We start from the raw sequence: 24,502 nt of genomic DNA, 5'->3' as shown, positions 1-24,502 counted from the left end.
GAAGACATGGTCCAGTGACGAGATGTTCCTCAAAGATAAACACCAAGCACCAGGTTTAGCATTTGGAAAGTGATCAGAAAAAATAATTCACTTCTCCTTGTGCTCTATGAGTATGGGTTTATGCTTTGCTCCCCACTGAGCAAACCTTGTCTAACTGAGCTCAGCAGATAAGCGTGTTCAGCACAGAGCTGATTAACAAACTTGGGTTCCTCATTGGCTTTGCTCTGAAGCTTCCTCTCCTGGTATCACTGTTTCACATGTTTTGGTTTTTATGATGATGCATCAAACTGCCATCAGTGCCAGAGACCAGAAGTTTGGTTTAAATTATCTACAGCACTATAGGTCCAGTCAGGTCCTCTACATCATATCTTTTTCATGTGTGAGCCATCAGCTACCTAATAAATGTTTTAAGGGCAAGAAGAAAGAAACAATTTTCTAATCACAGTTTCAGGTCACAGGTTACGTTTTCTCTCAAAAAACTGCACTGTCACCAGGAGGGAAAGTAGGAAGATTATATTGCTTTGGGTAAGAGGCAAAGTAAGAAAATATCCAACCTTACACTGTGTATTTTGACAGCATCTGCTTTATAGAACTCATATCTCTGTTTACTATTAAAAAGCTCTTATTTGTTGAAGCATTCCCAGACCATATGTTATCAACAAATGTTACTAACCAAATACAAACAGTAATTTTCATTAGGTTTCCTTCATGGGAAGAACATTAACCACAAAGAGAATAAATGTTTCAAATGACAGCAAACATACATAGCAAACCCTTGAGAACACTGGTACTTACATATTCATACCCCCAAAAGCCTTGAAAAGATCTGTGCCAACAAATGGAGACCATCAAAAGTTGAGTTTTGTGCTGGTTGGAACCTGTGGTGATGTCATTAGTTGCCATAGTGATGCTCAGCATAAGGCCATAATTCATGCCACTGAAACATCATTTGTATTCAATCTGAGTACCCAGTTTATCTGGGCTGTGTATTAAATTATTGTTCAGAAAATTAGCTCTGGACAGTAGCTAGGTATTAGGATCTTCTGAAGGACTAACAGTGTAATGGTTTCATTTCCATATTTAATCACTAAGCAGGTTATCACTGCAGGAGTTCATTTGTTGGGAAAGTGCATTGGGACCCATTGTGGACAAATGCCATGAAGTAACCATGCTATCTTGTCCCCCTGAGACAGAGCTCATGCTGACACTTCAAAGCAATAAAACATCTGCAAATGAGGACAAACAAATGTCATTCTGGCCAAAAGGATATACACATATAGATGGATACATACGTATGTACAAACACCCCAAAAAAGGTACACAAGCAGAACAATTCTGACAGTACTTCCTCAGTCAGGACCATATTAACTATCTGAATCCTGCCTGAACCCCTCAGCTCAGCATTTCTTATTGCCCAGTGCATCCCAGAGTCTGGAACCGATAAAGAAATGCTGCTGTGCATAGAGAATTTACTAGAATCATCGCCCTATTTATGGAATCTGTGCTGTTCCAGTGCTATCACCAGGATCTACTTTTGTCTCCAGGGTTTCTACTTAGGCATCAAACTTAGGATAAGCAGCTAAACTGTTCTGGCTGCAAAGTGCCAGAGGTTGAGATATGCCCCAGGTGCTAACTTGACAGATGCTGACCCTTGTTTTACCTTTTACAAGCAAAGTAAGGAGATCATCACTGTAGACTTCGTGTCTACAGATTCACCTAGAGGTGCCATCACAGTTACTGACCAAACAGCCTAAAGTGCTGGCATTTTATCCTGAATGGAACATACAATGACACATATCAAGAGGGTGTGAGTGGCCAACAAGGAAGAAAGGTCAGTTCTTGTCTCCCATTACCTCCACGGCCTCTTGGAGCTCTTGTAGGATGGGCTCACCTGTCTGATTTCAGGAGCATTTGGGAGCTGTCACAGACACTGCCCTTACTGGCACATGAGGGGCAGTGATGCCATTGCCAATGCAGGTGCCAGGCTGCTCAGAGCTAGTTGCTCTCAGCTGTCTCACACTGCTGATCTGACAAACCTTCAGGTTGATGCTATTCAGTCCTTCCCAACTTACGGCCAAAACCTGTAAGACCAGTCTCCTCCTGTCGATGCCGTACCAAGCTCTTACCCTTTCCTGTCATAAGGTCACTGCAGAAACAACTGTCTTCATCCTGTGGAAGTGCAGTGCTTTACTGATCTTTGTCTGTAGGGCTGAGGACTTCTAAAATGCAGATACAGCAATTATAAAGTTAAATTACCACATAGCTAAAAAGACAAAAACATTAAAACACTGTGGCACTGCTATGTTAAAATATTCAATTAAGATACTATTTGGGATATGAATAAGGCTTGAACAAAATCCTGTCAGGATCCCTGTCCTGACTCATGTATCACGTGAAACTAGGCAGGAGTGTCTCTGACTTCAGCTGCTTTTCTTCACAATATCCCACTTACATGACCTAATATACAATTTTCTCAGCTGTCCTTGAGAGACACTGATTTAGTAATTTCTGTTGAACTCTAGTATGTAAGTTCCTCTAAAGGAAATTTTAGCACCCATGAGCTTCCTAAAACTGAACATATACATTTAATACCCAGGAAAATTCATTAAATTCTTTCATTCATATACTGTGGTCTCCAGCAAGTCTGCTCAGCCCCTGCCTAATTTGAAGCAGTCACCCTTCTTCCAATAATGCTCTTGTAACTTGATGTAGCCAGAACACTGATGTCTGTGATTTCTATAAATAATGAACAAGTGTAACTGGTTATATTGCTGGGCCATGAATCAGCCCTGCTAACCAGGCTAACAGGGGAGCAGCTGCAGAGCCATGTGCTTTCCATTTAGATGTCATCTATGACCGGTTCTCAAGCACTTCAAAATTACCAGAGGACACCTTTTATCCCTCTTCAGCTTGCACACAATAAACATAAAAAAATCAGAAAATGAAACTAAAAATGTGTACTAAAGGAGAGCTATGCTGTCCCTCAAGTGAGCTCACTCCAGGTGAGCATGACACTTAATGGACACAGCAGTATCCTGGGACAGATCTTCTCTGCCAGAGATGTTGCCCTTCTGCCTTGTTCCCACAAATTCACCACTTAAGTAAAAAAGTCTTGCAGAACAATATTCCAACATGCTGGCCAGATTTGCAGGAGTTTACTGAGCAACCTGTTCAGTATAGTTTTTCCAAATTAACCAACTCAGTAGTAGTGCCTGTTCCTCCCAAGCCAGGCACTGGAAAGGTAGGACATGGAGGCTGCTTCCATCCCTGCAGGGTCACCAAAACCAGCAGCAACATCACCCACCCTCCTGCACAGCCAGTTGCCTGTGTACAAGGGCACAGAGGTCCAGCTGAAAGGTCTTTAATATATGTGACCATGTCTGGGACAACAGTTGCAAGGCCAGTTTAGCCTCCCTTGCTGTCCTCTACTGTCAGAGTGGGATCTGGTGAGGCCAGTCTGGCTGCCTCCCTCCTTTGTGCAGTGCTGGTGGAGAGGGTTGTGCTTCATGCACTTCTCATTCACAACCCTCATCTCTCCTCTTCTGGCATGTCTGTGTCCCTCATGGTGTACCTGTAGCTTGGTCTCCAAAGCGAGCTGGCTGGTGAAGGGAAGCTCATCAAGAGGGCAGCACAGACAGCAGCCTGACAGACACTGCCTGGGCTTGGTGACTGCTTAACCTTGTGTGGTGTGATGCTTTTAATCCAGCCTTGGTTTCTTATCTTACCATGGTGCCCAGTCATGGTCCCTGCTGGATCTGGATCCTGCTCTGAGGATGGAGAGTTCAGATCCCACTTCATCACTGAAGACTGAAATGCTACAGTCTCAATTTAGTTCTTCCAGAAATCCTGTCTAACAAATGATGGTTTTATTTCTTTAGCACATTCCTCCCCTCCCAGAAGAGACCTTTAAATCTTGGGCCATAAATCATGTATGCCCATGCTTGAGCACTGGGAAAAACAGAGCAGAAGCACACCAGGCATTGAGCTAACCTACCTTCATGTAGCACATGTTTTCCTCCAATGTAATGCTAAGCTATGTTTCTTTTCTATATATTTCTAGAGACACAAGTGAGGAGGAAAATAACCAGGTTTAAAGTATGTTTAACAGTTAACTATAGATGACGAAGCACACAGGAAAGCTTTTTACTATATTCTCTAATGCTTTATCTATACCAGCCATTCAAAAACACGAACAAGAGGTTGATGACCACAGTTATCAGTGATCTTTCTGAACTTTCCTTGCCCATACATGGAGGCGGTAGTTCATTATAATTGAGCACACACAGACTTAGCTCAACAGCAAAACTTGATGCAGAGAAGGCATTAATCCCACCAGGATGAAAATACCCATCTTTTAAAATGAAAAGAGTGCTTGGGAACTTCTAGGAACACCATAAACAAGACAATGGTGAGCCCTTCACAAGCAGAGGTTGGAAGAGCTGACATCTCCTTGTAAGGAGCTGTGCTGGTGAGGCACTGAACTGGCAGGGATGTGGCACCACAGATGTATCCATGACACATGGCAGAGGCAGGTACTCACACCTGCACCAGCTGGGTCACAAATCCATAATAAATAGAAGCGGGGTATCCCAAAGCCTTTGGAAAATATGTACTCTTTGCAGTTCTTGTGGGTAATGGCAATGGATAAGAGGTTTTTCGTTTGTTCTTTGGGACTCGAAAATACCCAAAGGCACAGAAGAATTCAGGCTTTTTTTAGGCACTCCAAGAAAACTCACAGGCTGGGTCACACAGCTGGAGATCTGTGGGATTCACACACAACTCCACACACAACTCTATTTCAGCAGGAAAATGCCATAAACAACTGCCAGTTTGGAGATGCTGTGCTGGGGACAGCTACAAACTGGTTTGTGACTTAACTGCAGTAGAACTACAAACCTCAGTTGAAAACCCACAAATTTAGTGGACTGTACTACTGTGTTCATGTGCCTCAGTCACCTTCTTTGGGCTCCTGCTAGTGCAATAAGGAGAGATCTAATTAAGTCAGTAGAGGTAGGCCTTAATTTGCCTCATCCCAATTTAGAGGCAGCAAGCAGATGAAATGATGTCTGACACAAAGCGCCGCTGTCTTTCCACTGCTAGAAAGGGGTGCTGGAGGTGACTGCTGCAGGTTCACAAAAAAGATTTGAAATTAAAGTCTCAACACATATAGATGCATATACATTGCTCTCTTTCTTAGCACTCAGGTGCTAAGAAAGGCACCTTTCCATTCTGCCTGTAGAAATACATTGAGAATGGTTTGCATGCATAACACATCTTGATTCCCAAGGGCTGCTGAGCCTCCTCTGGCATTCCTCCCACGGTAAAACTTTGATGTGTTTGCTCACCTTCAAAACAGGATAACAAAAGACATCAGACACAGATTGACAACGCAGCCTATTTTTGTTTACATTTGTTTCCTCCCCTCCTTTTCTCCTGCCAGAAGAGCCTTTCAGTCCCATCCCCTCGGAATAAGCTGAGCTGAAGTGGGAGTGACAGCACAAACAGATTTGATTCCTCCTAGACTTTCCCTCACAGACTCTGCAATGATTTAAAATCCGCTTTCACTGATGCAGCACCCATGCAGGTGCTGACAAGTCAACATTCTTGCAGGCACTGGCTGGCAGAGGTGGCTGTACCTGCCTTGCCTGGAGCCACGAACACCAAGCAAGGCCATGTCTCTGCATGGAGCACTGATGTCTGTTCTGATGGGATAACCCAACAGTACTCTGAGTGAATCCATCGTTTCCCATGGCACCTTAATTCCTGCCGAGCATACAACACTCCCTCTGCTAGAATAGAGCACCACTGGTAAATATTTTGCTTACAAAAAGGGTGTTTGTTTTCCCAAAAATACCACTGCAGAAAGCACTATGGTGTTATTTAAAAGGTGAGCAGAGACAGTGCATTGCTAAGGACTGGGCTCCTTCTACAGCAGCTAAGAAGGTGTTCCAACCTCAAGCATTCCATGATCTATTCATTTTCTGTTTCCACTGTTCTGAGACACAATGTATGTGTCACACATGCAGACACCATCTTGCTTAACATCATGCAGACAGCAGTACCAGATCATCTCTCCCTCCAGGAGCTGCAACTCCCACATCCTCAAACTGGCTACGGCAGCACTACGCTGCCAGCTGAGAGAGAAATATGTCTTGGAGAGCATCACATCTGTGCCTGATTGTGCAAGGTGCAGAAGGAATAGGATAAAGCTGACAGAGACTGCAGCAAAGCAAAGCCTGCAAAGGTCTGCTCTTGATCTGCTTGTGGCTCACACACAGTCCCCACAGATCCTGTTCCAGTGCCAGCACAGGGCACCACAGCCAAGAGGAGATGCTGAAGCTGAGCGCACAGCTTTAGGAACCCAAAAAGGAATGAACTTTGCTATGCAGAAAATACAGCTTGATTTGTGTTTCCTGAGAATGACTGATATACTGGGGAAGTGTCATGAGGAAGGAAAAAGGGAGGTGGATTTAATCACATAATAGCTATTTATGGCCACGAGATGGCATTCCTGCCCCAGAGATGTCCCTTCTGCCATGCCTGCACCTAGCTCAGGAGCACACATCCCTCCTAGACCGCTGCACCCGGGGCTGGACTCTGCAGCAGAAATCCCTCAGCTGGTTTGGGTGCAAAATTGTGCCAGTGCTATTCACCACAATTTTTTTGGGTATTAACAGGGAAGAAAAAAAAAAAAAAAGTTGCACGATTACTTTCCATGATTTAAATGATGACTGCTTTTCAAATGTCCTGAGCTCTTGCTTAATACTATCACGATTAGAAGAGAAAAACTCAGCAGGAGGAAATGGAAATGAAAGCCCAGCACTGTTTTACTGGGAGGTCTGAACTGAAAGAAAAATTGCTTTTACAAGGGCTGCCTACTGTATGTGCTCCATCAGTGTATCTGCTTTGGATACAGCATGAGTTTATAGTTTCATTCATTAAATGCCTGTGTGCATTTACTGCCTGTGTCTGTGACCACTTCTTGAATAGGGTGACTTCAATGCCACACACATGCTAATCAAAGTTTCCTTTGGCCAAAAAGGCTCCATTGAACCAGCCACAGAGCTGCTCACTTCACAGAACGATTAAATTCAAATATGATTAATTACTTCTATCAAATCTTGTCACCCTGGAAGAAAGCACAACTGCAGAGGACTGCCGTTGGTTAAGGCCTGGTCATGATTTTGGACTTAATAAGGCTATACCCTGCCAGATTTACAGAAACTTAGTATCTCATAAGCAGAGACCACAGAAAAGGAGGCAGAAATCCTCTGCCTGAAAATACAGGTTACTAGTTTGTGCCAACATAATCTAGACTCTCCTTTATAAAACTTTAGTAAAGAGCAGTGAAATGTTTTCTAAATGTAAACAGCAGAAAACAACACAAGATACCCTTCCAAAATCAACTAAAAGGAGGAACAAGAAGAGTGAGACCATCTTTTGTTGTGCCACCACTCACATTTTTGCTGTCCTACATTTTTCTAAGCCAGGATCCATGACAATAAGCCCAAATCCAGCCAGATACCTGGGTTTGCCTTGCCTAACTTCTGGCAGCTAGAAGCAAAGTCACACTAGCATCTCCTGGGTCAGTGGGGAAGGGTGGACAATTCTAGCAGGTGATGCCCACCCAGCCATCTGCAAGCTCCTCTCTCCATAAGCATGTCTTGTCCTCCTTGTCCACGTAATGACAACAGTACGTTGCTCCCTTTAAGTGCTTTTACACTTAGTTCTGTGGTTTGTTGGGAGATGCAGCACATTCACAAAGCCAGTCACTCTACCTTCATTTCACAGAAAGGACATCTAAAATGTTGAAAAATCACTGTCAAGGTTGGTCTTCTCATTTCACCATTTCAGAGCTTTGTCCAGACAGCAGCAGGCACAGTGCCAATTCTTTAAAGCGTGTTCTCTAACTCCCTACACTGCTTTGCAGCAATAGCAGCGCCCCCTGTTAAATAATAATGTGCACTACTTGTATACAGCACTTAATAAATAAACCAACAACTGGGCCCTTTCATATGTCTCATCCCCCGCCTTTCCCTGGGCAAATGTGCAGAACTTACACTAAGGCATGGCTTAATTTTTTTTTAGAACACCTACTATGAGCAATAAACAGCATGACTGAACATATCCCAGAACTCGCATTTTGCAGTCCTCCTCTTAATCAAGCACTATTTCAGATCACTGAATCTCAATCTCATTTCAATGTGCTTTTGGTTTTTCCTATCCCCATTTCAAGGTTGCAAGCATAGGAGTTATGAAGCAGATAGGTGTCGATGAAAATCGCCTTGGGCATCATCATGCCTTCTGGAATACTTAAATTTGAATGTATGTGCTATCACAGGAATACATAATTCCCAAGTGCATAGGAACACTCAAGAAATTAGACAGCTGGCAAGAAAAGTAAGACACTCATCTGTGAAAGAGAAGGTGCATGAGCTCAACCCTTACTAGATACCAGAGAATCCATGTGAAAGCAATGCTATGTGTGTTCTAAAAGTCAGGGAAAACACAGTCAGAGCTTGCACTTACTTGATACTGGAAGAAACCAAGTAAAAGGGGTAAGTGTAAAGAAACAAGCCTTCAATATTCTTCAACACAAGCTTTTAGTGCAACAGTGTAGTACAGGACAGCATGGACTGCACGTGAGACCTTTGGGAACAGGGCCACACCTGGGATCACCATCTACAGTCCCAGCAGAGTATTCCACAGCTGTCCAGGAGGCTCCTCCACAGCAGTGTGGCTGTCTGAGTTACAGTCAGAGTAAGAGAATCCCTATGGGATCTTGCCTTTATTCTGGAGAAAAACTCAGCTGCTTAATCTAAAGCAGAATTTTTGTCCCACAGTGGCTGAGCCGGATAAGAACCAGCCCTACAGAACAGCTATGAAGGAGTATCAGAAATGGTTCTGAATTCTTAATTAAAAAGGGTAGTAAATCACTTGCATGAAGACTTGCCATAATAGATCACACGCTTGCACTTGGGTAATAACCTTTTAGTGCATATTTTGCTGTGCTTAATGACTTGTCCAAAGCCTCCACTTTCAGAAATGGGAACATCACAGCATAAATCTCAGAAGCATTATGTAAATACTGTCACATAAAAGGGGATTTGAAGAGCAGGCCAAACCAAGCTAACGGCAGAACCCTTCAGGTGCAAAGTCATGCACAGTCTTATCAGAAAACTGCCTCCTAGGCATCCTAAATGGCTGTAGTGAAGAAAACCTGTGTCAGGGATTTGGACACCACTTTGCACCCTTCAGCCTTAGACACAGGGGCTAAAAGCAACTGCCCTAAAGTCCCTGTCCCTGTCATTGTCACTTCTTAGCCCAGCAGCATCACAGGCTCAGGGCATCTGCACCATGCTCACAGAGACCAAAGCTGAAGACCTCTCCTGGGAGACATTTCCCCAACGGATGCCTTGGGGCAGACTGACCCTCTGCTCTGAGCCTCACCCCAGGAACAAGGACTGTACCTCACAAGCAATGGTGTCTGATTTTGCTGTACTCAATGACTTGCTTTAACACATTCCTAAGGCTTCCAAAGGTTCCCTAAGGAGAAAGAGCAGCAAACATCTGCACAGCTGTGAAATGAAGTCATGCGACTGGAAAGGCAATCCAATGAGTGTGGGTAATTAAGACAGCTTATATTTAATGCTGAAGCCAATTAGAGGAGTGAGGAGGAGTGAAAAAAGCAAGAAAAAGCAGCTACTTCTTAAAATTTCCTTTTGCTTTGTTTTTCACCCAGCATCATGAATTTTGCTTACACAGGGCTTAGCTAAGCATGCAAACCTAAATATGAATGTTTGCTTAAAACTGTGTAGCCACATAGGACCTGTGCCTGAGCTTTGCCATGTATGGAAGAGATGTACCAGGCCTGGCAACAACAGCTGTACTGAGGGATGCACAACAAGAATTAAACTCTACTCTCACTCACATCAACATAAACCCCTTTAGTTTAGCAGAGTCAAATTAGTTATATGGAATATTCATCTGGAATTTATGCATCTCAGAAGGACTTTTCTCATTTTACCACTGGGGAGTGTTCATGGCATCTCCCAACAAACTACGGCAGCAAAACACTGACAGTGACAGAACACTCCTATCACACTCCTCTCTGTGCAAAGCCATTGGGCATCACTTGAAACTCCAGGGCCTGAGGCAGGGGCTTCCTGAATGAAAAGACCAGATTTTCCCCTTCCACAGACAGAGAAAGCATCCCCACTTGCCAGCCTCCCTTCCCACAGGGCTTCTCTCTTTGCTGCTCAGTGCCCATCTCCCAGAAGGAGAAGGCGACTGAACAGCACTATGGAAGGATGCTGTGCAGGTCCTGTCTCTCTTCATGGTCAGGCAGCGGGCTCTGATGGATGTGGCACACCAATTTGAAACAAAAACTGTGGCTGAGTGATAAGCTTAGAGGTTTGGTGTAGGGATGTGAACAAGAGCAGCCTGTTGCAGCAGAGATAAGCAGCAGAGCTGTCACAGCACCTTGGAACAAATCAGGAAGCAGCATCAGAGCAAGCACAAAGATAAAACCAGACACTCCCATCTCCTAGGGAAGTGGCTAAGGGAAAGGAGATGGGACAGGTTTAGAAGTTTACCAAAGACATTACTTTAGCAAGAGTGAATTTCTGGAAAGGGCACAAGGCTCAAGCCCTTGGTCGTGACAAACATAAGACGTGGCATGGAGTCAGATGAGACCCATTGAGTGTCCTTTCTCCAGCACTGCCCTACAGCACATGCTGAAGAAAACTACATGGAAAAAAAATCCCAAGCAATAAAGAGTGATCTTTCCTCCTTCAGAAAACAATAAGCTTCATCCTCAGTTCTCATTCTCTGAGCTACTGCACAACCCTCACACTAGGACTGAAGAGACTGCTCTGCAAGTGGGATATATAACATCAAAATGAAAACAACTTTCAGAGGAGCAGCCCACACCCCTGTCCCTTCTTGGCATGTCAAATGCACAGAAAGGTTGGCCAGATTCTTCCCCCACTAGTATTTACTGCTTTTACCCCAAGTGGTTCAGCTCAGTTCAATGCAGGAACACCCAATTTTCACTACTGTGAGAGAAGAGAGAATGAGACTTATCTGGGTGCCAAACTAAGTCCAGGTGAATCTATAGCATTTATTCACATGGCACATAGGTCCTTGCTGTTGTTTGGGTCTCTTTCTTTTGTTCTGCTCACATCAGAGAAAGGTGATGTAAGATGCTGACCATGAGCACTGCTACAAGCACAGGTCACTGTTTAAATATATCCAGCAGCTTCTCTAGACACTTTAGGACAGGGGGTTGTGGCTGGATCTTTTGTGCTATTTCCAAATCCCTTGACAACCCTGCTCTCAGGCTGCACAAACAGCAGCACTACTAACACAGCTCCTGGAAGGGCATTTTTGAGACACGCAGAGGGCAGACCACAGGCAGGTATGCAGGGAAGGGGGGGAGGAGTATAAACCCCACTGCCATCTGCAAGAATACAGATCCAGCATGAAATGACGTAAAAACCTTCTTAAACTGGGATTTGGCATATCTTTTAGAGGCATCTGTGTGTTAGGCCATAATACACAAAAGCTTTTTCTTACACAACTTATTAAAAACACTACTAATAAAACACTGCAAGCTTGATCTGAAATGAACCTTGCTATTTCAGGTCTGGCTTTCTCTAGAACTGTGCTATCCCCTGCATCTGTGCTGAGGGAGATAATCCTCACATGAAGGGATTGGGCTTAAAATGTCAGGAACCCAACATGAAGCCTGAGAAGAAATAGAAGGCCAGTATTTACTTTCGTCCCAAAAAAACACACTCCTTGCACACAGCTCATCTGATCACTTGGTATGTGTGGCTGCTAACCCTGCTGCTGCCCTGCCTCTCTCAAGAGCTACAAACAGGATTCAAGCTCCAAAGTCATTAAGATGCTTTCTTCTCAAAGACTGCTGGTTTTGCACCAGAAAGATGAAAGAAGAATCTCTCACAGACCTAGACCAGTGCTTTTGGAAATCCTTCGCTGGCTGGCGAATTGCCTTTTGCCATTAGAGATGTGGAACCTAGGCTGGAACTCCTGGCATGGCATCGAGCTGAAGAGCAGCCACCATCACCAGTGTGCTGTGACTTGGGTGCTCTAGCTGAGGGCTGGCATTTCAAGGACACATGAGAATATAGTGAACAATTCCATGAGTTAGGTGAAAAGATGTCCTACAAGGTTGAGTGGCCCTGTAACACTCTCCACCCCAGGACACAGGGCTGTCATAGAAAAGTGAAGTCTTCCAGTGAATCTTACTGTTCAAACGTAATTTTTCTCCCCTGATGCTTACAGGAAATTTAGTCTTTTGTAGCCTGTAGAGCCTCCAGACAATGGCAAAGCTGAATTTCCGTTTCAAGGCTGGAAGTTTAAAAATGCTGCCTGTTTCCAGAACTGTATTCACTGCATATCCTGAGCATGGGTGCTTAACCCACATTTTTTGAACCTCTGAGATATAAAACTTCTGGGATGTACAGAGGTAACTTGCTTCAGTGTTTACAGTTCCATAGTGCTGAGGCTCAAAATCCCCAAGTGTTCCTCACCCCCAGGCAAGGCAGCATCCTCTGCCAAAGCACACAAATCCTGGGATTCTGGGCAGCGAGCAGTCCCTCATGCCTTCACTGAACTGCTTCCTTTCTTTAGGGGTGGCTTGCTTATTATAAAAAGTATGGAAGCAAACATGGTGTATATTACCTCAGTGAGACTGATGTTGGCATCTAAACTAGCACTTCAGAAGGCTGTTTTGCCTGGCCATAAATCTTTTGTTTCTAAGGCAGAACTGCTCAAAAATGCACCAAAAACTTCTCTGAGCTGTTTCTATCACTGCCCTCATCACCAGAGTACCTGAGGGCCTTCAAGTCTTGTATTAAGCAAGATGACAAACATGTCACATTTGGTTCATTCTCTCTTTTGTTCTCTAAAGGAGAACTTAGGTACAGTAAATTGCTTTCACAGGGCTTTCGTTTCCTCTGTCTGCGCTGCTGTGCCTGGGAGGGGAAGCAAGGTGAAAGAAACACCTCTAAAGCAGAGAGGAATAAAGGACAAGCTTTTTGTGATGGCCTCTGATGTCTGTGAAGGTTATTCTAGAGCCTCAGCTTGGCTGGTCTTTGGTTCTGGAATGAAAAGGTTCTAGGATCCTCTAGGAATACAACCATCAAACCTACTCCCCTCCTAAGCCATTTCCATAGGTATCAGCCCAAGTGCTGGAGCAATCCAGAAGACTTTAAGCCTGGATCACACCTCTACAGGAAGCCAGTGGAGAGAGAGGATGAGTGTGATACACTTGTATAACTTTTATCACACCGCAGCACTCAGTGTTGGTTGCATTTTCTTGAGGGCTGATAGCTTCATGCCCAGACACTGTACATTTAATTGTAATAAAAAGACCCACTCAAATGAAGAGTTCATTCCTGCAGGTCTTATTTTGAAAGCAATTCTCATAGTAATGGTCCTACTTCTCGCAGTAAGAAGACCTGTGTATGGAAAGGCAGACCCTTTGAGCAAAAGTGGGATGAACAGACCATCTAAACAAGTACATGTAACTCAGGAGAAGTGTACTTTTTCAGTATGAATAGTAGTAATTTCCACTAAATAAAGCCCTACTTTTTTCACTGAAGCAATAAGAATACCTAAAATAGTGACAATTGTAGGTTCTCATGGAAATTTTGCTCCAAGCACAGCTCTCTTCCTTCCTTCTCTAAAGGAGATTTCAAAGCAAATTGAAAAGTAAGCCAGGCAGCAGCACTTTCCCTGATTTGGAATATTGTTTTTGAATTGCTTACTGCAGATTCCTGCTGCTCTGGTGCAGCGCAGGGCATGAGGCAATTTCTGTACCTCTGTGAGAGGACAGCAACAGAGGGAAGGCAGCCTGTCCTTAGCTCTGCTCTGTCCTGCCTCCATCCACTGCCGCTAAGCTGCCTGCAGTGCTTGTGCACTCCCATGTCTTGCAGCCAGGTGGTTCTGGATTTCCTTCCATGAGCTTGAGAAGTTTCTGGCAAAACACCACTGAGGACTGGCCACTGGGAATGGAATACGAGCACAATAGCACTGCTCCCTACTCCTGGAGGAGGCTTCATACCACCTTAGCAATTCTTCACTGTGATGAAGTGCATTGAGAATTTAAGTGTGAAATCTCTGCAATCATCCAGAGAAAAATTGTCTCAAGTCCATAGGGGTTCAAGTTAACTAATCCCACAAACTGGAAAGGAAATAAGCCATTCATCATTTTCTCCTTCCAAATAACAAAGACCAATCACTACTGGTAGGTGCTTAACAACATCCAGGTAAGACAAAAGAAAGCCAAGTACGGGGTCAAAAGTTGGGATTTGAGGACAAGATCAAAGAAGACAGAACAAGATTTTGCCCTTGAATGGGACTGGGCCAGAGAGGCCTCAGATAAAGCTTTCACTGAGTCACTTGAAGCTTTTCCCAGCTCCTCTCTTCCACCTCTGGCTGTGGCTGCCAGACTGTGTCCCTGCCAGCTGTTCCCTTTCTCGTAGGACTGCCAAAACCCTGAGTGAGGGCTTTGTGAGGACAAGATAATGTACCTATACCTGGTAGTAGCAGTTCAGATGGACACTCAGAAAAGTACTTATCTAAGCACATGCTTAACTCCATCCCTATTTAGTAAAGCATTTACGTATAGGCACAAATTTATGTCTCTATGGCTACACAAGACATAAGCCTCTCATTAATACTTTTTTCCCCTCGGTCAGGGCTTATGTGCCATTCTTAGCTGCAGGACAACACTCTGCACGTGTGGAAGGCCATGTTTCTCCTCTGCTTCTGAGAGTCCCCTCTGCCCTCACCATGCAGGAGCCAGAGCTATCTGCAGTGACTCGGCAGCACAGAGATGGGGCAGAGGAGAGCGTGGTGGAGACGCCAAAGAGCAAAAGCAAAGCTTACGTTGGCTTTGAGGCTTCAGCCTGGTCCGTCTGCAGTTTCTCCCCACCTTCAACTTCCATGGTGCAGTACACGATGCGGTTGGGGGCCAGAGACTTCAGACCCTGCACCTCCATGATGACAACCTGCAGGCAGAGAAGGAGAAATGTAAGAGGAGCAGCTTCCTTCAGACCTTGCTGCAGCTGCTGAACCCACAGGGTCAGCCAGTGCTGGGGTCCTTCATGGTGCTGCTGGATGCTCACGGTGGCAAGTGGGCAGGGACGATGGCACTGCCTAGGCTCAGCGGGGACTGTGGCAGCCAGCCAGGTCTCTATGGGGACCAGGATTCCCTCTGACTTCACATGGGCCCACTGAAACCCTTGGGTGTCCAGGGCTGTACCAAGCCTCAGGAGATGGGGTTCACAGACATGGTCCTGCCCCATCTAAAAGTGCCTTAATATGTGAAATCCAAGAAAAAAAAAAAAAGCACACAACTATTCAGCTTGTGCCAAAAGCATATTTTTCATATTAATCATAGAATGGTTTGAGTTTGACATTTGAAGATCATCTGGTCCAATCCCCATGCTGTGGGCAGGGATATCTTTCAGTACATCAGGTTGCTCAGAGCCCCATCCAACCTGACCTTCAAAAATGCCAAGGATGAAACACCTACGTCCCAGTTGTTCCCTGTTCCAGTGTCCTACCACCTTTATCAAAAACATTTTCTTTTTTATACTCCATCTAGATCTACCCTCTTCCAGTTTAAAACTGGTGCCCCTTGTCCTGTCACTCTACAGCTCTGGTAAAAAAATAATAAAAAAATATTTCTTCATCTTACTTACAGAAAATCTTTCTTATTAAGAAATCACCACCTAAGTTCCGGTGGTAATTAATCTTTTTTCTTTTTTCAAAGGTAATTAATTCCATTAACCACATACCTTAAACATTTCTACAATAAGCACTGTGGGACTTTCTGACCATGTTTTATTACAGCTATCTATGCAGTATATACACAGGGGTTTAAAATTGCTCTCCTCAGGTCTTCTGATCTGTCTGGAGCTGAGGATCCTCTCCCTGGCACACAGAGCTCCACAAACCCTCTGATGAGTGCACATTTTTGGTAAAAGCTTTCTTGTAGCAGGAGTTTTGTGCACTCAGCAGTGCCCAGACCTGCCAGCTCCTGAAGTCAGTGCTTCACTGGACTTTGACTTCCTACCAGATGGGGTTCAGCTGGAGCAAAGCATTTGTGACACCCCATTGTAAGGGTGTCCCTTCACACACAGCTGTACACACTGCACAGCTTCTGCAACAAAGGGGGCTACTGCTTTGTGATTGTTCCTTGCTCCTCCATATGGGAATGGTTGGAAGTCAGGCTTCTTTGATGCTGCTCTTAAAGGCACCACCTCTGGTTTCACAGCCCTAGTTTTAAACAAGACTGAAATGAATACCATAAAGATGGTTTCAGACATTTAATGAGTTAAATTCTGAGACTGGACAACCAGGGTTGTTAAGTTTTGCATTAGCATGATATGTATAACAAGAGACCCCCTAGGAAGAGAAATACACAGGAAACTACACAAAAATAGAATACTCTGATTTTTCTGCATCCTACATTTTTGACTCCATCCTGATAGTTGTTTTGAAAATGTAACATAAACCCACTCATTGACAGACAACAACAATTCTGTACAGGTGAGCTGATGACTCCTCAAAGTAAATAATGCCTACAAATAGACCACAAATGTGTTTGCACAAAACCACTGAGTTGGCTGAAAATGGCTACTGAGTAAGGGCTACTATTCCAGGACTGAGGCAGCCTGTGTCAGAGGCATCAGCAGCACCTGCCTTCCCCTGGGCTGCACAGACAAACTGCTCGACAGAGCGCTGAGCAGAAAGTCAGTGCACAACAGAGAGCAAAGAGCAACCCAGCACAGCATAATATTTCCACACAAACTGCAAACCAATCTGTTGGGTGAATTCAAAACCCCAGCAATTTTTAACAATTCTTCAAAGAAGCAATTCTTGCAGGGAAATACAGCAACACCTCCAGCTGGCAATAGTTAAACATGCTGATATTTACAGTGTTGCATTATTGTACTGCTTTAGGGGACAATACAGGCTCAGGGTTACTGAGATACACTTGGTAACAAACTGCATTAAGAGGTCAGTTAGTAACGCAGATTTCTGAGCCACTTGATATACATCATCAGGAAATGCCAGACAGTGCATATCACACAGATCGTTCCAACAAGGTGGTGAGACACCTGAAAGGACAACAGTGTTCAATCACAGGCAAAGCTTCCAGTAAACAGGGTAATTTCTACTCACCTCTCTCTACCTAACCTAAATTTGAACTGAGCAGAAGTTGGCTGCTCTGCTTTTTATTCCCATGAACTCTGCACATTGTTGTGTGCGTGTAGCTTACCTCCAGGGAGAATGACAACACAACATCTGACTTGGAAAGCTGGTTCTCGTTTTCCTCTCCCATGTCAATTATTGAGGTGTTGTGGCTACGTTTCAACTTCTGCAGCTTGAACTCAGAGCCTCCTTTAGACACAGGCATGCTCTCCAAGTTTGCCATCAGGAGATTGACAGATGACTTCAGCTCCTCAATGTACATGTTCTCCATTTCTTTGGACACAAACTTGGGAAACTTGCGCTCCTTGGATTTGGAAACAAACACAACAGAATGAATGTTTGTGACAATCAACAACCACTTGTTGCAATGGAAGAATCTCTCAGGAGCATCTACAGAGGTTTGTGAGCAGGGAACTCCTACAAACCAGATGACAAATTACAGCTTCCCCCTGGATAATGTAGGAACATTATTGCCAGTTTTTCATAGAATTACTACTTGGTACTTGTCCAACTTCCCTGTATCTTGCATGCACTTACATCTCACTGACTTTTCTATCTGCAAATGGACTTTCTCCTGTGGATGTATTCTCAATTACAAACACTCCAAGGCCAGATCTCAACTGAACTTTGTGACCAACAGCAACTTACTAAGGATTCAGAGGATGCTGACAGTAAGAAATTTGTTTTCCAGTCTCCCAATTGTGCCAGCTCTTTATAAAACACTTCTGAGCAGTTGCTCCATCAGGTTTCTAGGTGTGAAAGGAGCCCAAAGACGGAAAATCAGCCATGTGTGGGCAGGAATGTTTGGTCCTAACTGGAAGAAGGGGTAAAACATCCTTTCCACTACTTGCCAAAGCCTGAGCCTCCCCCCAAGAAGACAGCCTTTCACTGAGACCCTCCAGTGCTGCTTGCTGTCAACAGGAAATTTAAACTCTAAAACCAAAGGTAACAGTGAGAGCAAAATATGATGTTCCCCAATGCAAGTTCTAAGCTTTGAATGGCTGCCCATCACCAGCCTGAGCCCTACATCTTCTGACAACTCTTGCCATGGCCTGAATCTGCTCAGGATTTGAATGTCTCTCAGTGGGTTACAAGACACTGTGCAAGGCGTAAGACAGTGAGGTAGCATCTACAGCCAGGGAACAGAAGGCTAATGTACCAAGAATCTTGGTGGCAATTCACAACATTGTAAAATGCCATTTGTAAAACGTATGCTAGAAAAGAAAACAAGGTCATGTTTCTTCTAGAAGACTGTCATCAGGCTGCTGAAAAAGTTCTCCTCTGCACTAGTTTTTGCATCAGTCCTCAACAGCTTACTCACTACAAGCAGAGCTCACAGCAGCACTCACACCAAGCAGTTGAAGTAGTCATCTGTTTCCAGCCTCAATCTTGGGAAGTAATTCCCTCATGCAAATTAGACCTGACATAGGATAAACTACCTAATCAGTCTACTGTACTGTCTGTGCATTATATAAGTTGCAAGTCACCCTTAGGAATAAAAAAAGCAACTTTTTTGTAGATTTTGAGAACTACTGCTGAAGCAATGATGTTCAGACATTATTGCTTTTTTACCCTGCTGCCATCCATCTCTCCAGGGACTGCAGTTTTGGCACTGCCCTCACAAAGCTCTTCAGAAGTGCAGCAAGGACTGAGACATTTCACTGTGTGCCACCAGCAACTTCTCGTATTAAGGCTAAAAAAGTAGTCTGAAGTGATGTGTAACAGTTGAACTGGGACTATTTAACTGATGTTGGAAATGCAGAGATGTATGTGTGGTCTCAAGTCACCCATCAGATCGGAGATAAAGCTGGGGGAAGTCTGGAGTAAGACACTATCAAGAGAGCAGACAACAGCAAGAAGGGGCATTACTCACCTCCTCATGTACTGGGATCAGAGAGAGGATCAGGAATGGGGACAAGCATGGAGAGAGGCAGAGTCAAGATATGAGGAATGACCTGTCCAGCAGGCTGGAGCAGAATGGGTCCAGCCCCAGACAGACATATCACTCTAGTATCACTACAAGGTCTTATTTAGTTGCCCCTACACCTGCTCCTCCTTGTCCTTGAGGTCAGGTGACTGGGTGGGAGAAAAAGCTCAGAGGACAGCAGATCTCTTGCTACTTCAGAGATAAATATACATACGCCTTGGCATCACTATGCTCTCAGCTGTAATGCTGCTCTATTTAGCTGCTGGAAAAGTACAACATGCAGACTGAAAAGCCTGTCCAGATTCAGCTTTAAAACATCTGCTTGACTTCGAGCATGATCCTCCAGCCACCTGGCTCCAAGACTGGGCTGATGCACTTTGATGGAGTCAGGCTCAGTGGGGGACCTTGCCTAGTACTGCCCTAGTGCTGCACTGAGCTGCCCTCTCCTGGGTACACAGGAAGGTAAAAAGACCCAGAGCTGTGTCCTGGTATCCAGAGGCAGGAAAGCTGGCACGCACAGTGACTTTTGCAAGGTCACACAACAGGTCAGATGAAGCCTTGCAGAGCCACCAGTATCATAAGACTCCACAGCCTTTGCTGCCTCTGAAGTGCAAATGTCCTAGTGTGACTTTCTTAATTTATTAACGAGGCATTAATTTGCCTTGAGCATGGAATCTCCAAGACGGCCACCTCAGGGCTGGTTTCACAAGCACTGTAAGCCTCCCTGTGCAGCAAATCTGTATTAAAAGCTGCAAATTGGACATAAAAATAGAAATGCTATCCTTTCACTGAGCTGAATTGTGAACCTCCCCCCTGTTACAAGGAAAGCAGCCTTGCCCAGAAGGAGGATACAGAAGAGGATTCAAAAGGTCATTTGGGTGCCTCCAAAATGTGGTATTCACGGATCTGAAAGAAGAAGGTTTCTCGCAGGCAGATGCTGGCAGGACCTGACATTCTGGAGAGAAGGCCTGCAGCAGTAACAGAGATTAAATATCCATAGTTGCAAACTGGAACACAGGTAAGGCCCTTTTACTCTAAACCACCCTCCAAGCTGCACGGTTGTATTTTGAAGGTTGAATTCTGCACAGGGATATGTCAGGTTATGTTGAGGAGTTTCCCCCTGACACTCTCTCGGACAGCCAGCAGTGTCACAGTATGTTTTCAGCATCCTTGGGGGAAGAATGGAAATGGCAAATTCTTATTTGCAAAAAATAATTAATGAAGCTGCAGCTTCTGCTGGCTGCTACTGAATCATGCATATTGTTATTCTACATGCCATAAAGAGAAAATGAAATAACAAAACCAGGCAATCTTTTTCTCGCACCCAGGGCCTGGGTACCCATCTCAGAACTAGAGCAGCCACACTCAGTGCAGGGGCTTACATTTCACTGCAAATGAATACTGTACATTTTCTTGACAAGAATAAAGTGGCAGAGGGCCAAATGCTGAACAAAAGAACTGCAGTCAGTTTGCTGTTTTGCTGCACCGTTGATTGGCCACGTGGTCCTTGGCCATCTCACTAATTTTATCAGTGAAGTAGGGAAAGCCAGAGCCTATGTCCCCAAAGACAAAACAGCAGCAGATGTTTAACAGAGGTGTTAGTGAGGAGGAGCTGTGCAGGCTCCACCAGCACTATTGTTAATGCCTGACTACAAATCAATACGCTCCGCTTTTCACACCCAGGCATATCAGTGTGGTTGCAAACAGCTCTGATATTACCTTTCTTATAAAAAAATCTTAATTTGGGCCCAGCTCAGTGCTGGGAGGACTGCTGCTGAAAGGCAGGCCCCTAGACTGAGCTTGTCTCCCTGATTAGATCTTTTTTTTGGCTTGTAGTAATGGTTTCTTGATTATCAAGAACAGCCAGATAGATCATTCCCAATGACTTCAGCCCCATTAAGGGCTTTATCAGTGACTCAGGGCATCTGATTAGAGGCAAGGATAAAACTTGGCCATACTGATGTCAACAGGATCCTCTCCATCATCTGTGATCCATTGGAGGCCATGTAAATCTGCACTGTGTGAAGGTGTGATTTGTTCCTAGGGAGACAGCTCCTTACAGAAGGGCCTCTAGGGAGATTTGCTGAGTGCTTGGTTATCAAGGAGGTCCTGTGCCTGCTGCTCCAAACAGCAGCGATGTCTGCAGGGGACAACACTGGCCTGACTGCTCTCATGCACAGTGTGAACTTGTTTGGGACAATACATCTGAAGGACCTTTATTGAGGTAGCATTTACCTACAGGCAGGAAATTGTGGCTCCCATCAACCCAGCAAACAACACAAACCCCATCAGGACAATTCCTGGCTCCTGTTTTTTACACTCCATCACCCACCTTATTGTCTAGGACAGAAATGTGACCTCTGCAGATTCACAAAGGATTTATCAGGAACCTAAACTGTCCCAGCTCATCAGGACATTTCAAGAAATGCACATCACAACAGATTCATCTTGTTTGTTTCCAGCTAATCATTTTTAACTGGTAATTATTGTGAGAAGAAACTCATAAGAGAATGACAGGACCTGGGGGCTGCATCAAACTCCTTGTACACTCCTAAATGAAGAGGTTATTAGTAACAGTGGACTTTTTTTTTACCTTGGCAATTTGTTCTGCCATTTGGAGACGTCCATCTAACTCGCGTCTGATCTGCGCTGCTTGCTCATCAGGGTTGTCCAGCTGTACAAAAACAAAAGGCAAATCAAGGTGAAATATTAACAAGTGCAGCACCTTTAGGAGCAGTTCAGTTCTTCAGGCTGATCACCTGTGCTACATTGTTGATAGAGTAAGTGGTGAGGGGCCACATTCTGGAACAGAAGCCCCCACAAAGGACAAACACAATGTTCACCAAACCAAAACACACAGTTTTTGATGCCTGCCCAGCTGCCTCCTGGGGCTGAACATCCTCCCCCTGAGGTGGTCTGGTGCAGTGTAGTCTGGAAAGTTACAACTACAATGATGACAAAAGTTCTGATTCTCAGCCTGGTGAATAATGAACTCATCTGTTGGATCAGCTGAAACACCACTTTGCCCCTGACCCACCACTTTCCATGGCATCTCCTCATCTGTCTGCCTCCACATCCCTTGCCTCTCTCACACATGCTCAAGCAGATCCACACATGTGCAGGTGTTATTTCTGCACATTGTTTCACCATTGATTTTCCAGAGAGCTAATATTGACTATGGCTGAGATTGACAGAAAGTGTATTTTTGATTAGCTTTTGAAAGCCTTTGTTACGGATTTAATTCAGGAAAACTACAACGTGTCCTGACTGTGATCCAAATCCATTGAAGCTTCAGTGGTTTCATTCACATCAGCTGCACGATGTAACCTGCTGGTGTGGTTCATCTTTACATTCCTGATCCGAGCACCAGTACAGAGCCATGGATTAGCAGCACCTTTTCGGGATCAGCTGCCCCTGTTAATTTCTCCATGAACAAATGTAGCTCACAACTATCCTGTACCAGCGTGGAAGCATCTCGCGAAGCTGCTTCATTAAGGGTAGAAAATGTACAGACCTAGATTTCCATTTCTTTGCAACTCTGAAAGAGGGGGCATTATTTGAATTCTATCTGAGCTACAGTAATTGAGGTTAATCACATACTACCTAAAATAACTCAGGAGCTAAATTTAGAAATTGAGGATGCTGCTGTGGAGGAGGGTTAATTTTGCAGTATGATAATAAACTGCCTCACGCTTTCTGCACTATCTTGATTGTGCAGATGTTTTTCAGTGGGGCTACAGGTGTCAAGGAAAGACCTGACTGCAGAAGATTATTTTTCTTAGGAGCCAACAAGCAACCTAAGCAGTCTCTGTGGCTGTGGTTGAGTGGATAAGGTATTCCTTTCCAGGGCTGTGCTTCCCAAGATTAAGTAGTGATGCCAAGCCAAGTAACCTGGTATTTAAAAGAAACAAAAAATATTTCCAGGGTGTATTTTCAATGACTCTGCATGATAGCTCCATGACAAAAGCTGATCTTTGGGAAAGCAATCATAGTATTAGTAGCCAAAATAACATTTTCTTCTTGTTGTCTACAGAATGGTACTAATGAGACAGCCCCTGCCTGTCCTCCTGGCACCTTCCAGCAGATCTCTTGTGACTAAGAGCAGCAGCCCAATAGCTCAGCCACTGTCTCCTCCTGTACCTGGGAAGGACTCCTGTGCCTGGGAAAGGCTCCTGCTGCCATCAAAGCGAGCAGAGTACATTTTACACAGTCATAACTCTATATAGGGCCATTAAGAGAGTAATGCTGGTGCCCATAAAATATACTTCACTTGTGAAATAAGGCAAGGTGCAAACGTGAGGCATGCCATTTAAGCAAGACCAAGTAAGGCAACACAGACCTTAATATCATTAAAACTCAATTTCTTAACTAGAGGATCAGCTATTTATTATCTGCCACATGCATGCCCACTTTATATTTAAGTACTTGACAGCCAAATACATAAATGATTCAAAAAGTCAAAGAGAAACTGAATTAGTTTCATTCTGCATTATGACTATGTTATGGGTGTGCTGTGAATAAAGCAAAGATATAAATCATAAGGTTGCCCCAGTCAATTAAATGTGAAAAGTATTATAAATTTCAGTATATATATGATTTGTCATATGCACTAGGCTTTTCTTCAGCAGTGTGCCACAAATACATGATGTACATAATTTGCAATTCTCAACTGATCATTACCCAACTGCCTGCTGGTAAATTAGACGTTTTCATATGTCTACCCACAACCACATTAGTTCTCTCTGCCTGCCCTGCAGAGATTATCTACATTGGTGTAACAGTTGTTAAAGCAAAAGAATAAAAATTAAAAACTATATGTAGATTAGGTTTGAAGTGGAACCCAAAACTGACCAGCACTGCAGCCAGCCTATCACTGCAGGCATTGCAGGGCAGGTGTCTACTCTAACTCCTGGTGAGGGTTCAATTGCAAGAAAAGGACCTTGCAATAAGACAGGTTTTTTTACACATAAACTGTTAATAAGGAATAATTTTCAGTGGGCACTAGTAAATAAGAGAAATGGGTTTAAAATGTTCCTCATGAGAACATGACAGTTTTGATTGCAGCAAGAACCAGTTGCTGGCCTGCTGAAGCAATCCTTTGCTTCCATCCCCCTGAAACAATCTCACTGAGAGAATTTTCCTCCTGTTACTCCAAAAGGATGGGAGATAATCCCTCTACATCTCTGAAAGGCAGAAGCAGACACAAACCAACCAGCCTAATTAGGCTGTAAGATCTTCAACAAGATGCACAGGCACCTACTAAACCCACATCTGAAGTGTTTGCTGCATCAGAGATCTGCACATCACCCAGCCTGAGCTTTG

At 44.2% G+C, this 24,502-nt stretch overlaps 1 protein-coding gene across 33 annotated transcripts in view; it reads right to left on the bottom strand.

The window, feature by feature from the left end:
- CADPS (calcium dependent secretion activator) overlaps positions 1-24,502 on the bottom strand; it is a 210,860-nt gene that overhangs the window by 114,659 nt on the left and 71,699 nt on the right. For all 33 annotated transcript variants that reach the window (XM_032121008.1, XM_032121010.1, XM_032121013.1 and 30 more), the window contains exons 4-6: positions 21,774-21,854; positions 17,321-17,557; positions 14,920-15,041 (exon numbers count right to left, since the gene is read on the bottom strand). In XM_032121008.1, coding sequence (XP_031976899.1) covers positions 14,920-15,041; positions 17,321-17,557; positions 21,774-21,854 — 440 coding nt within the window. The remainder of the gene's footprint in view (positions 1-14,919; positions 15,042-17,320; positions 17,558-21,773; positions 21,855-24,502) is intronic.

The sequence above is a fragment of the Corvus moneduloides genome, chromosome 11, assembly GCF_009650955.1.
Source record: "Corvus moneduloides isolate bCorMon1 chromosome 11, bCorMon1.pri, whole genome shotgun sequence".
NCBI classification, from domain to species: domain Eukaryota; kingdom Metazoa; phylum Chordata; class Aves; order Passeriformes; family Corvidae; genus Corvus; species Corvus moneduloides.
Note: the sequence above shows the minus strand (reverse complement) of the source record. Positions and strands in the feature narration are given on the sequence as shown.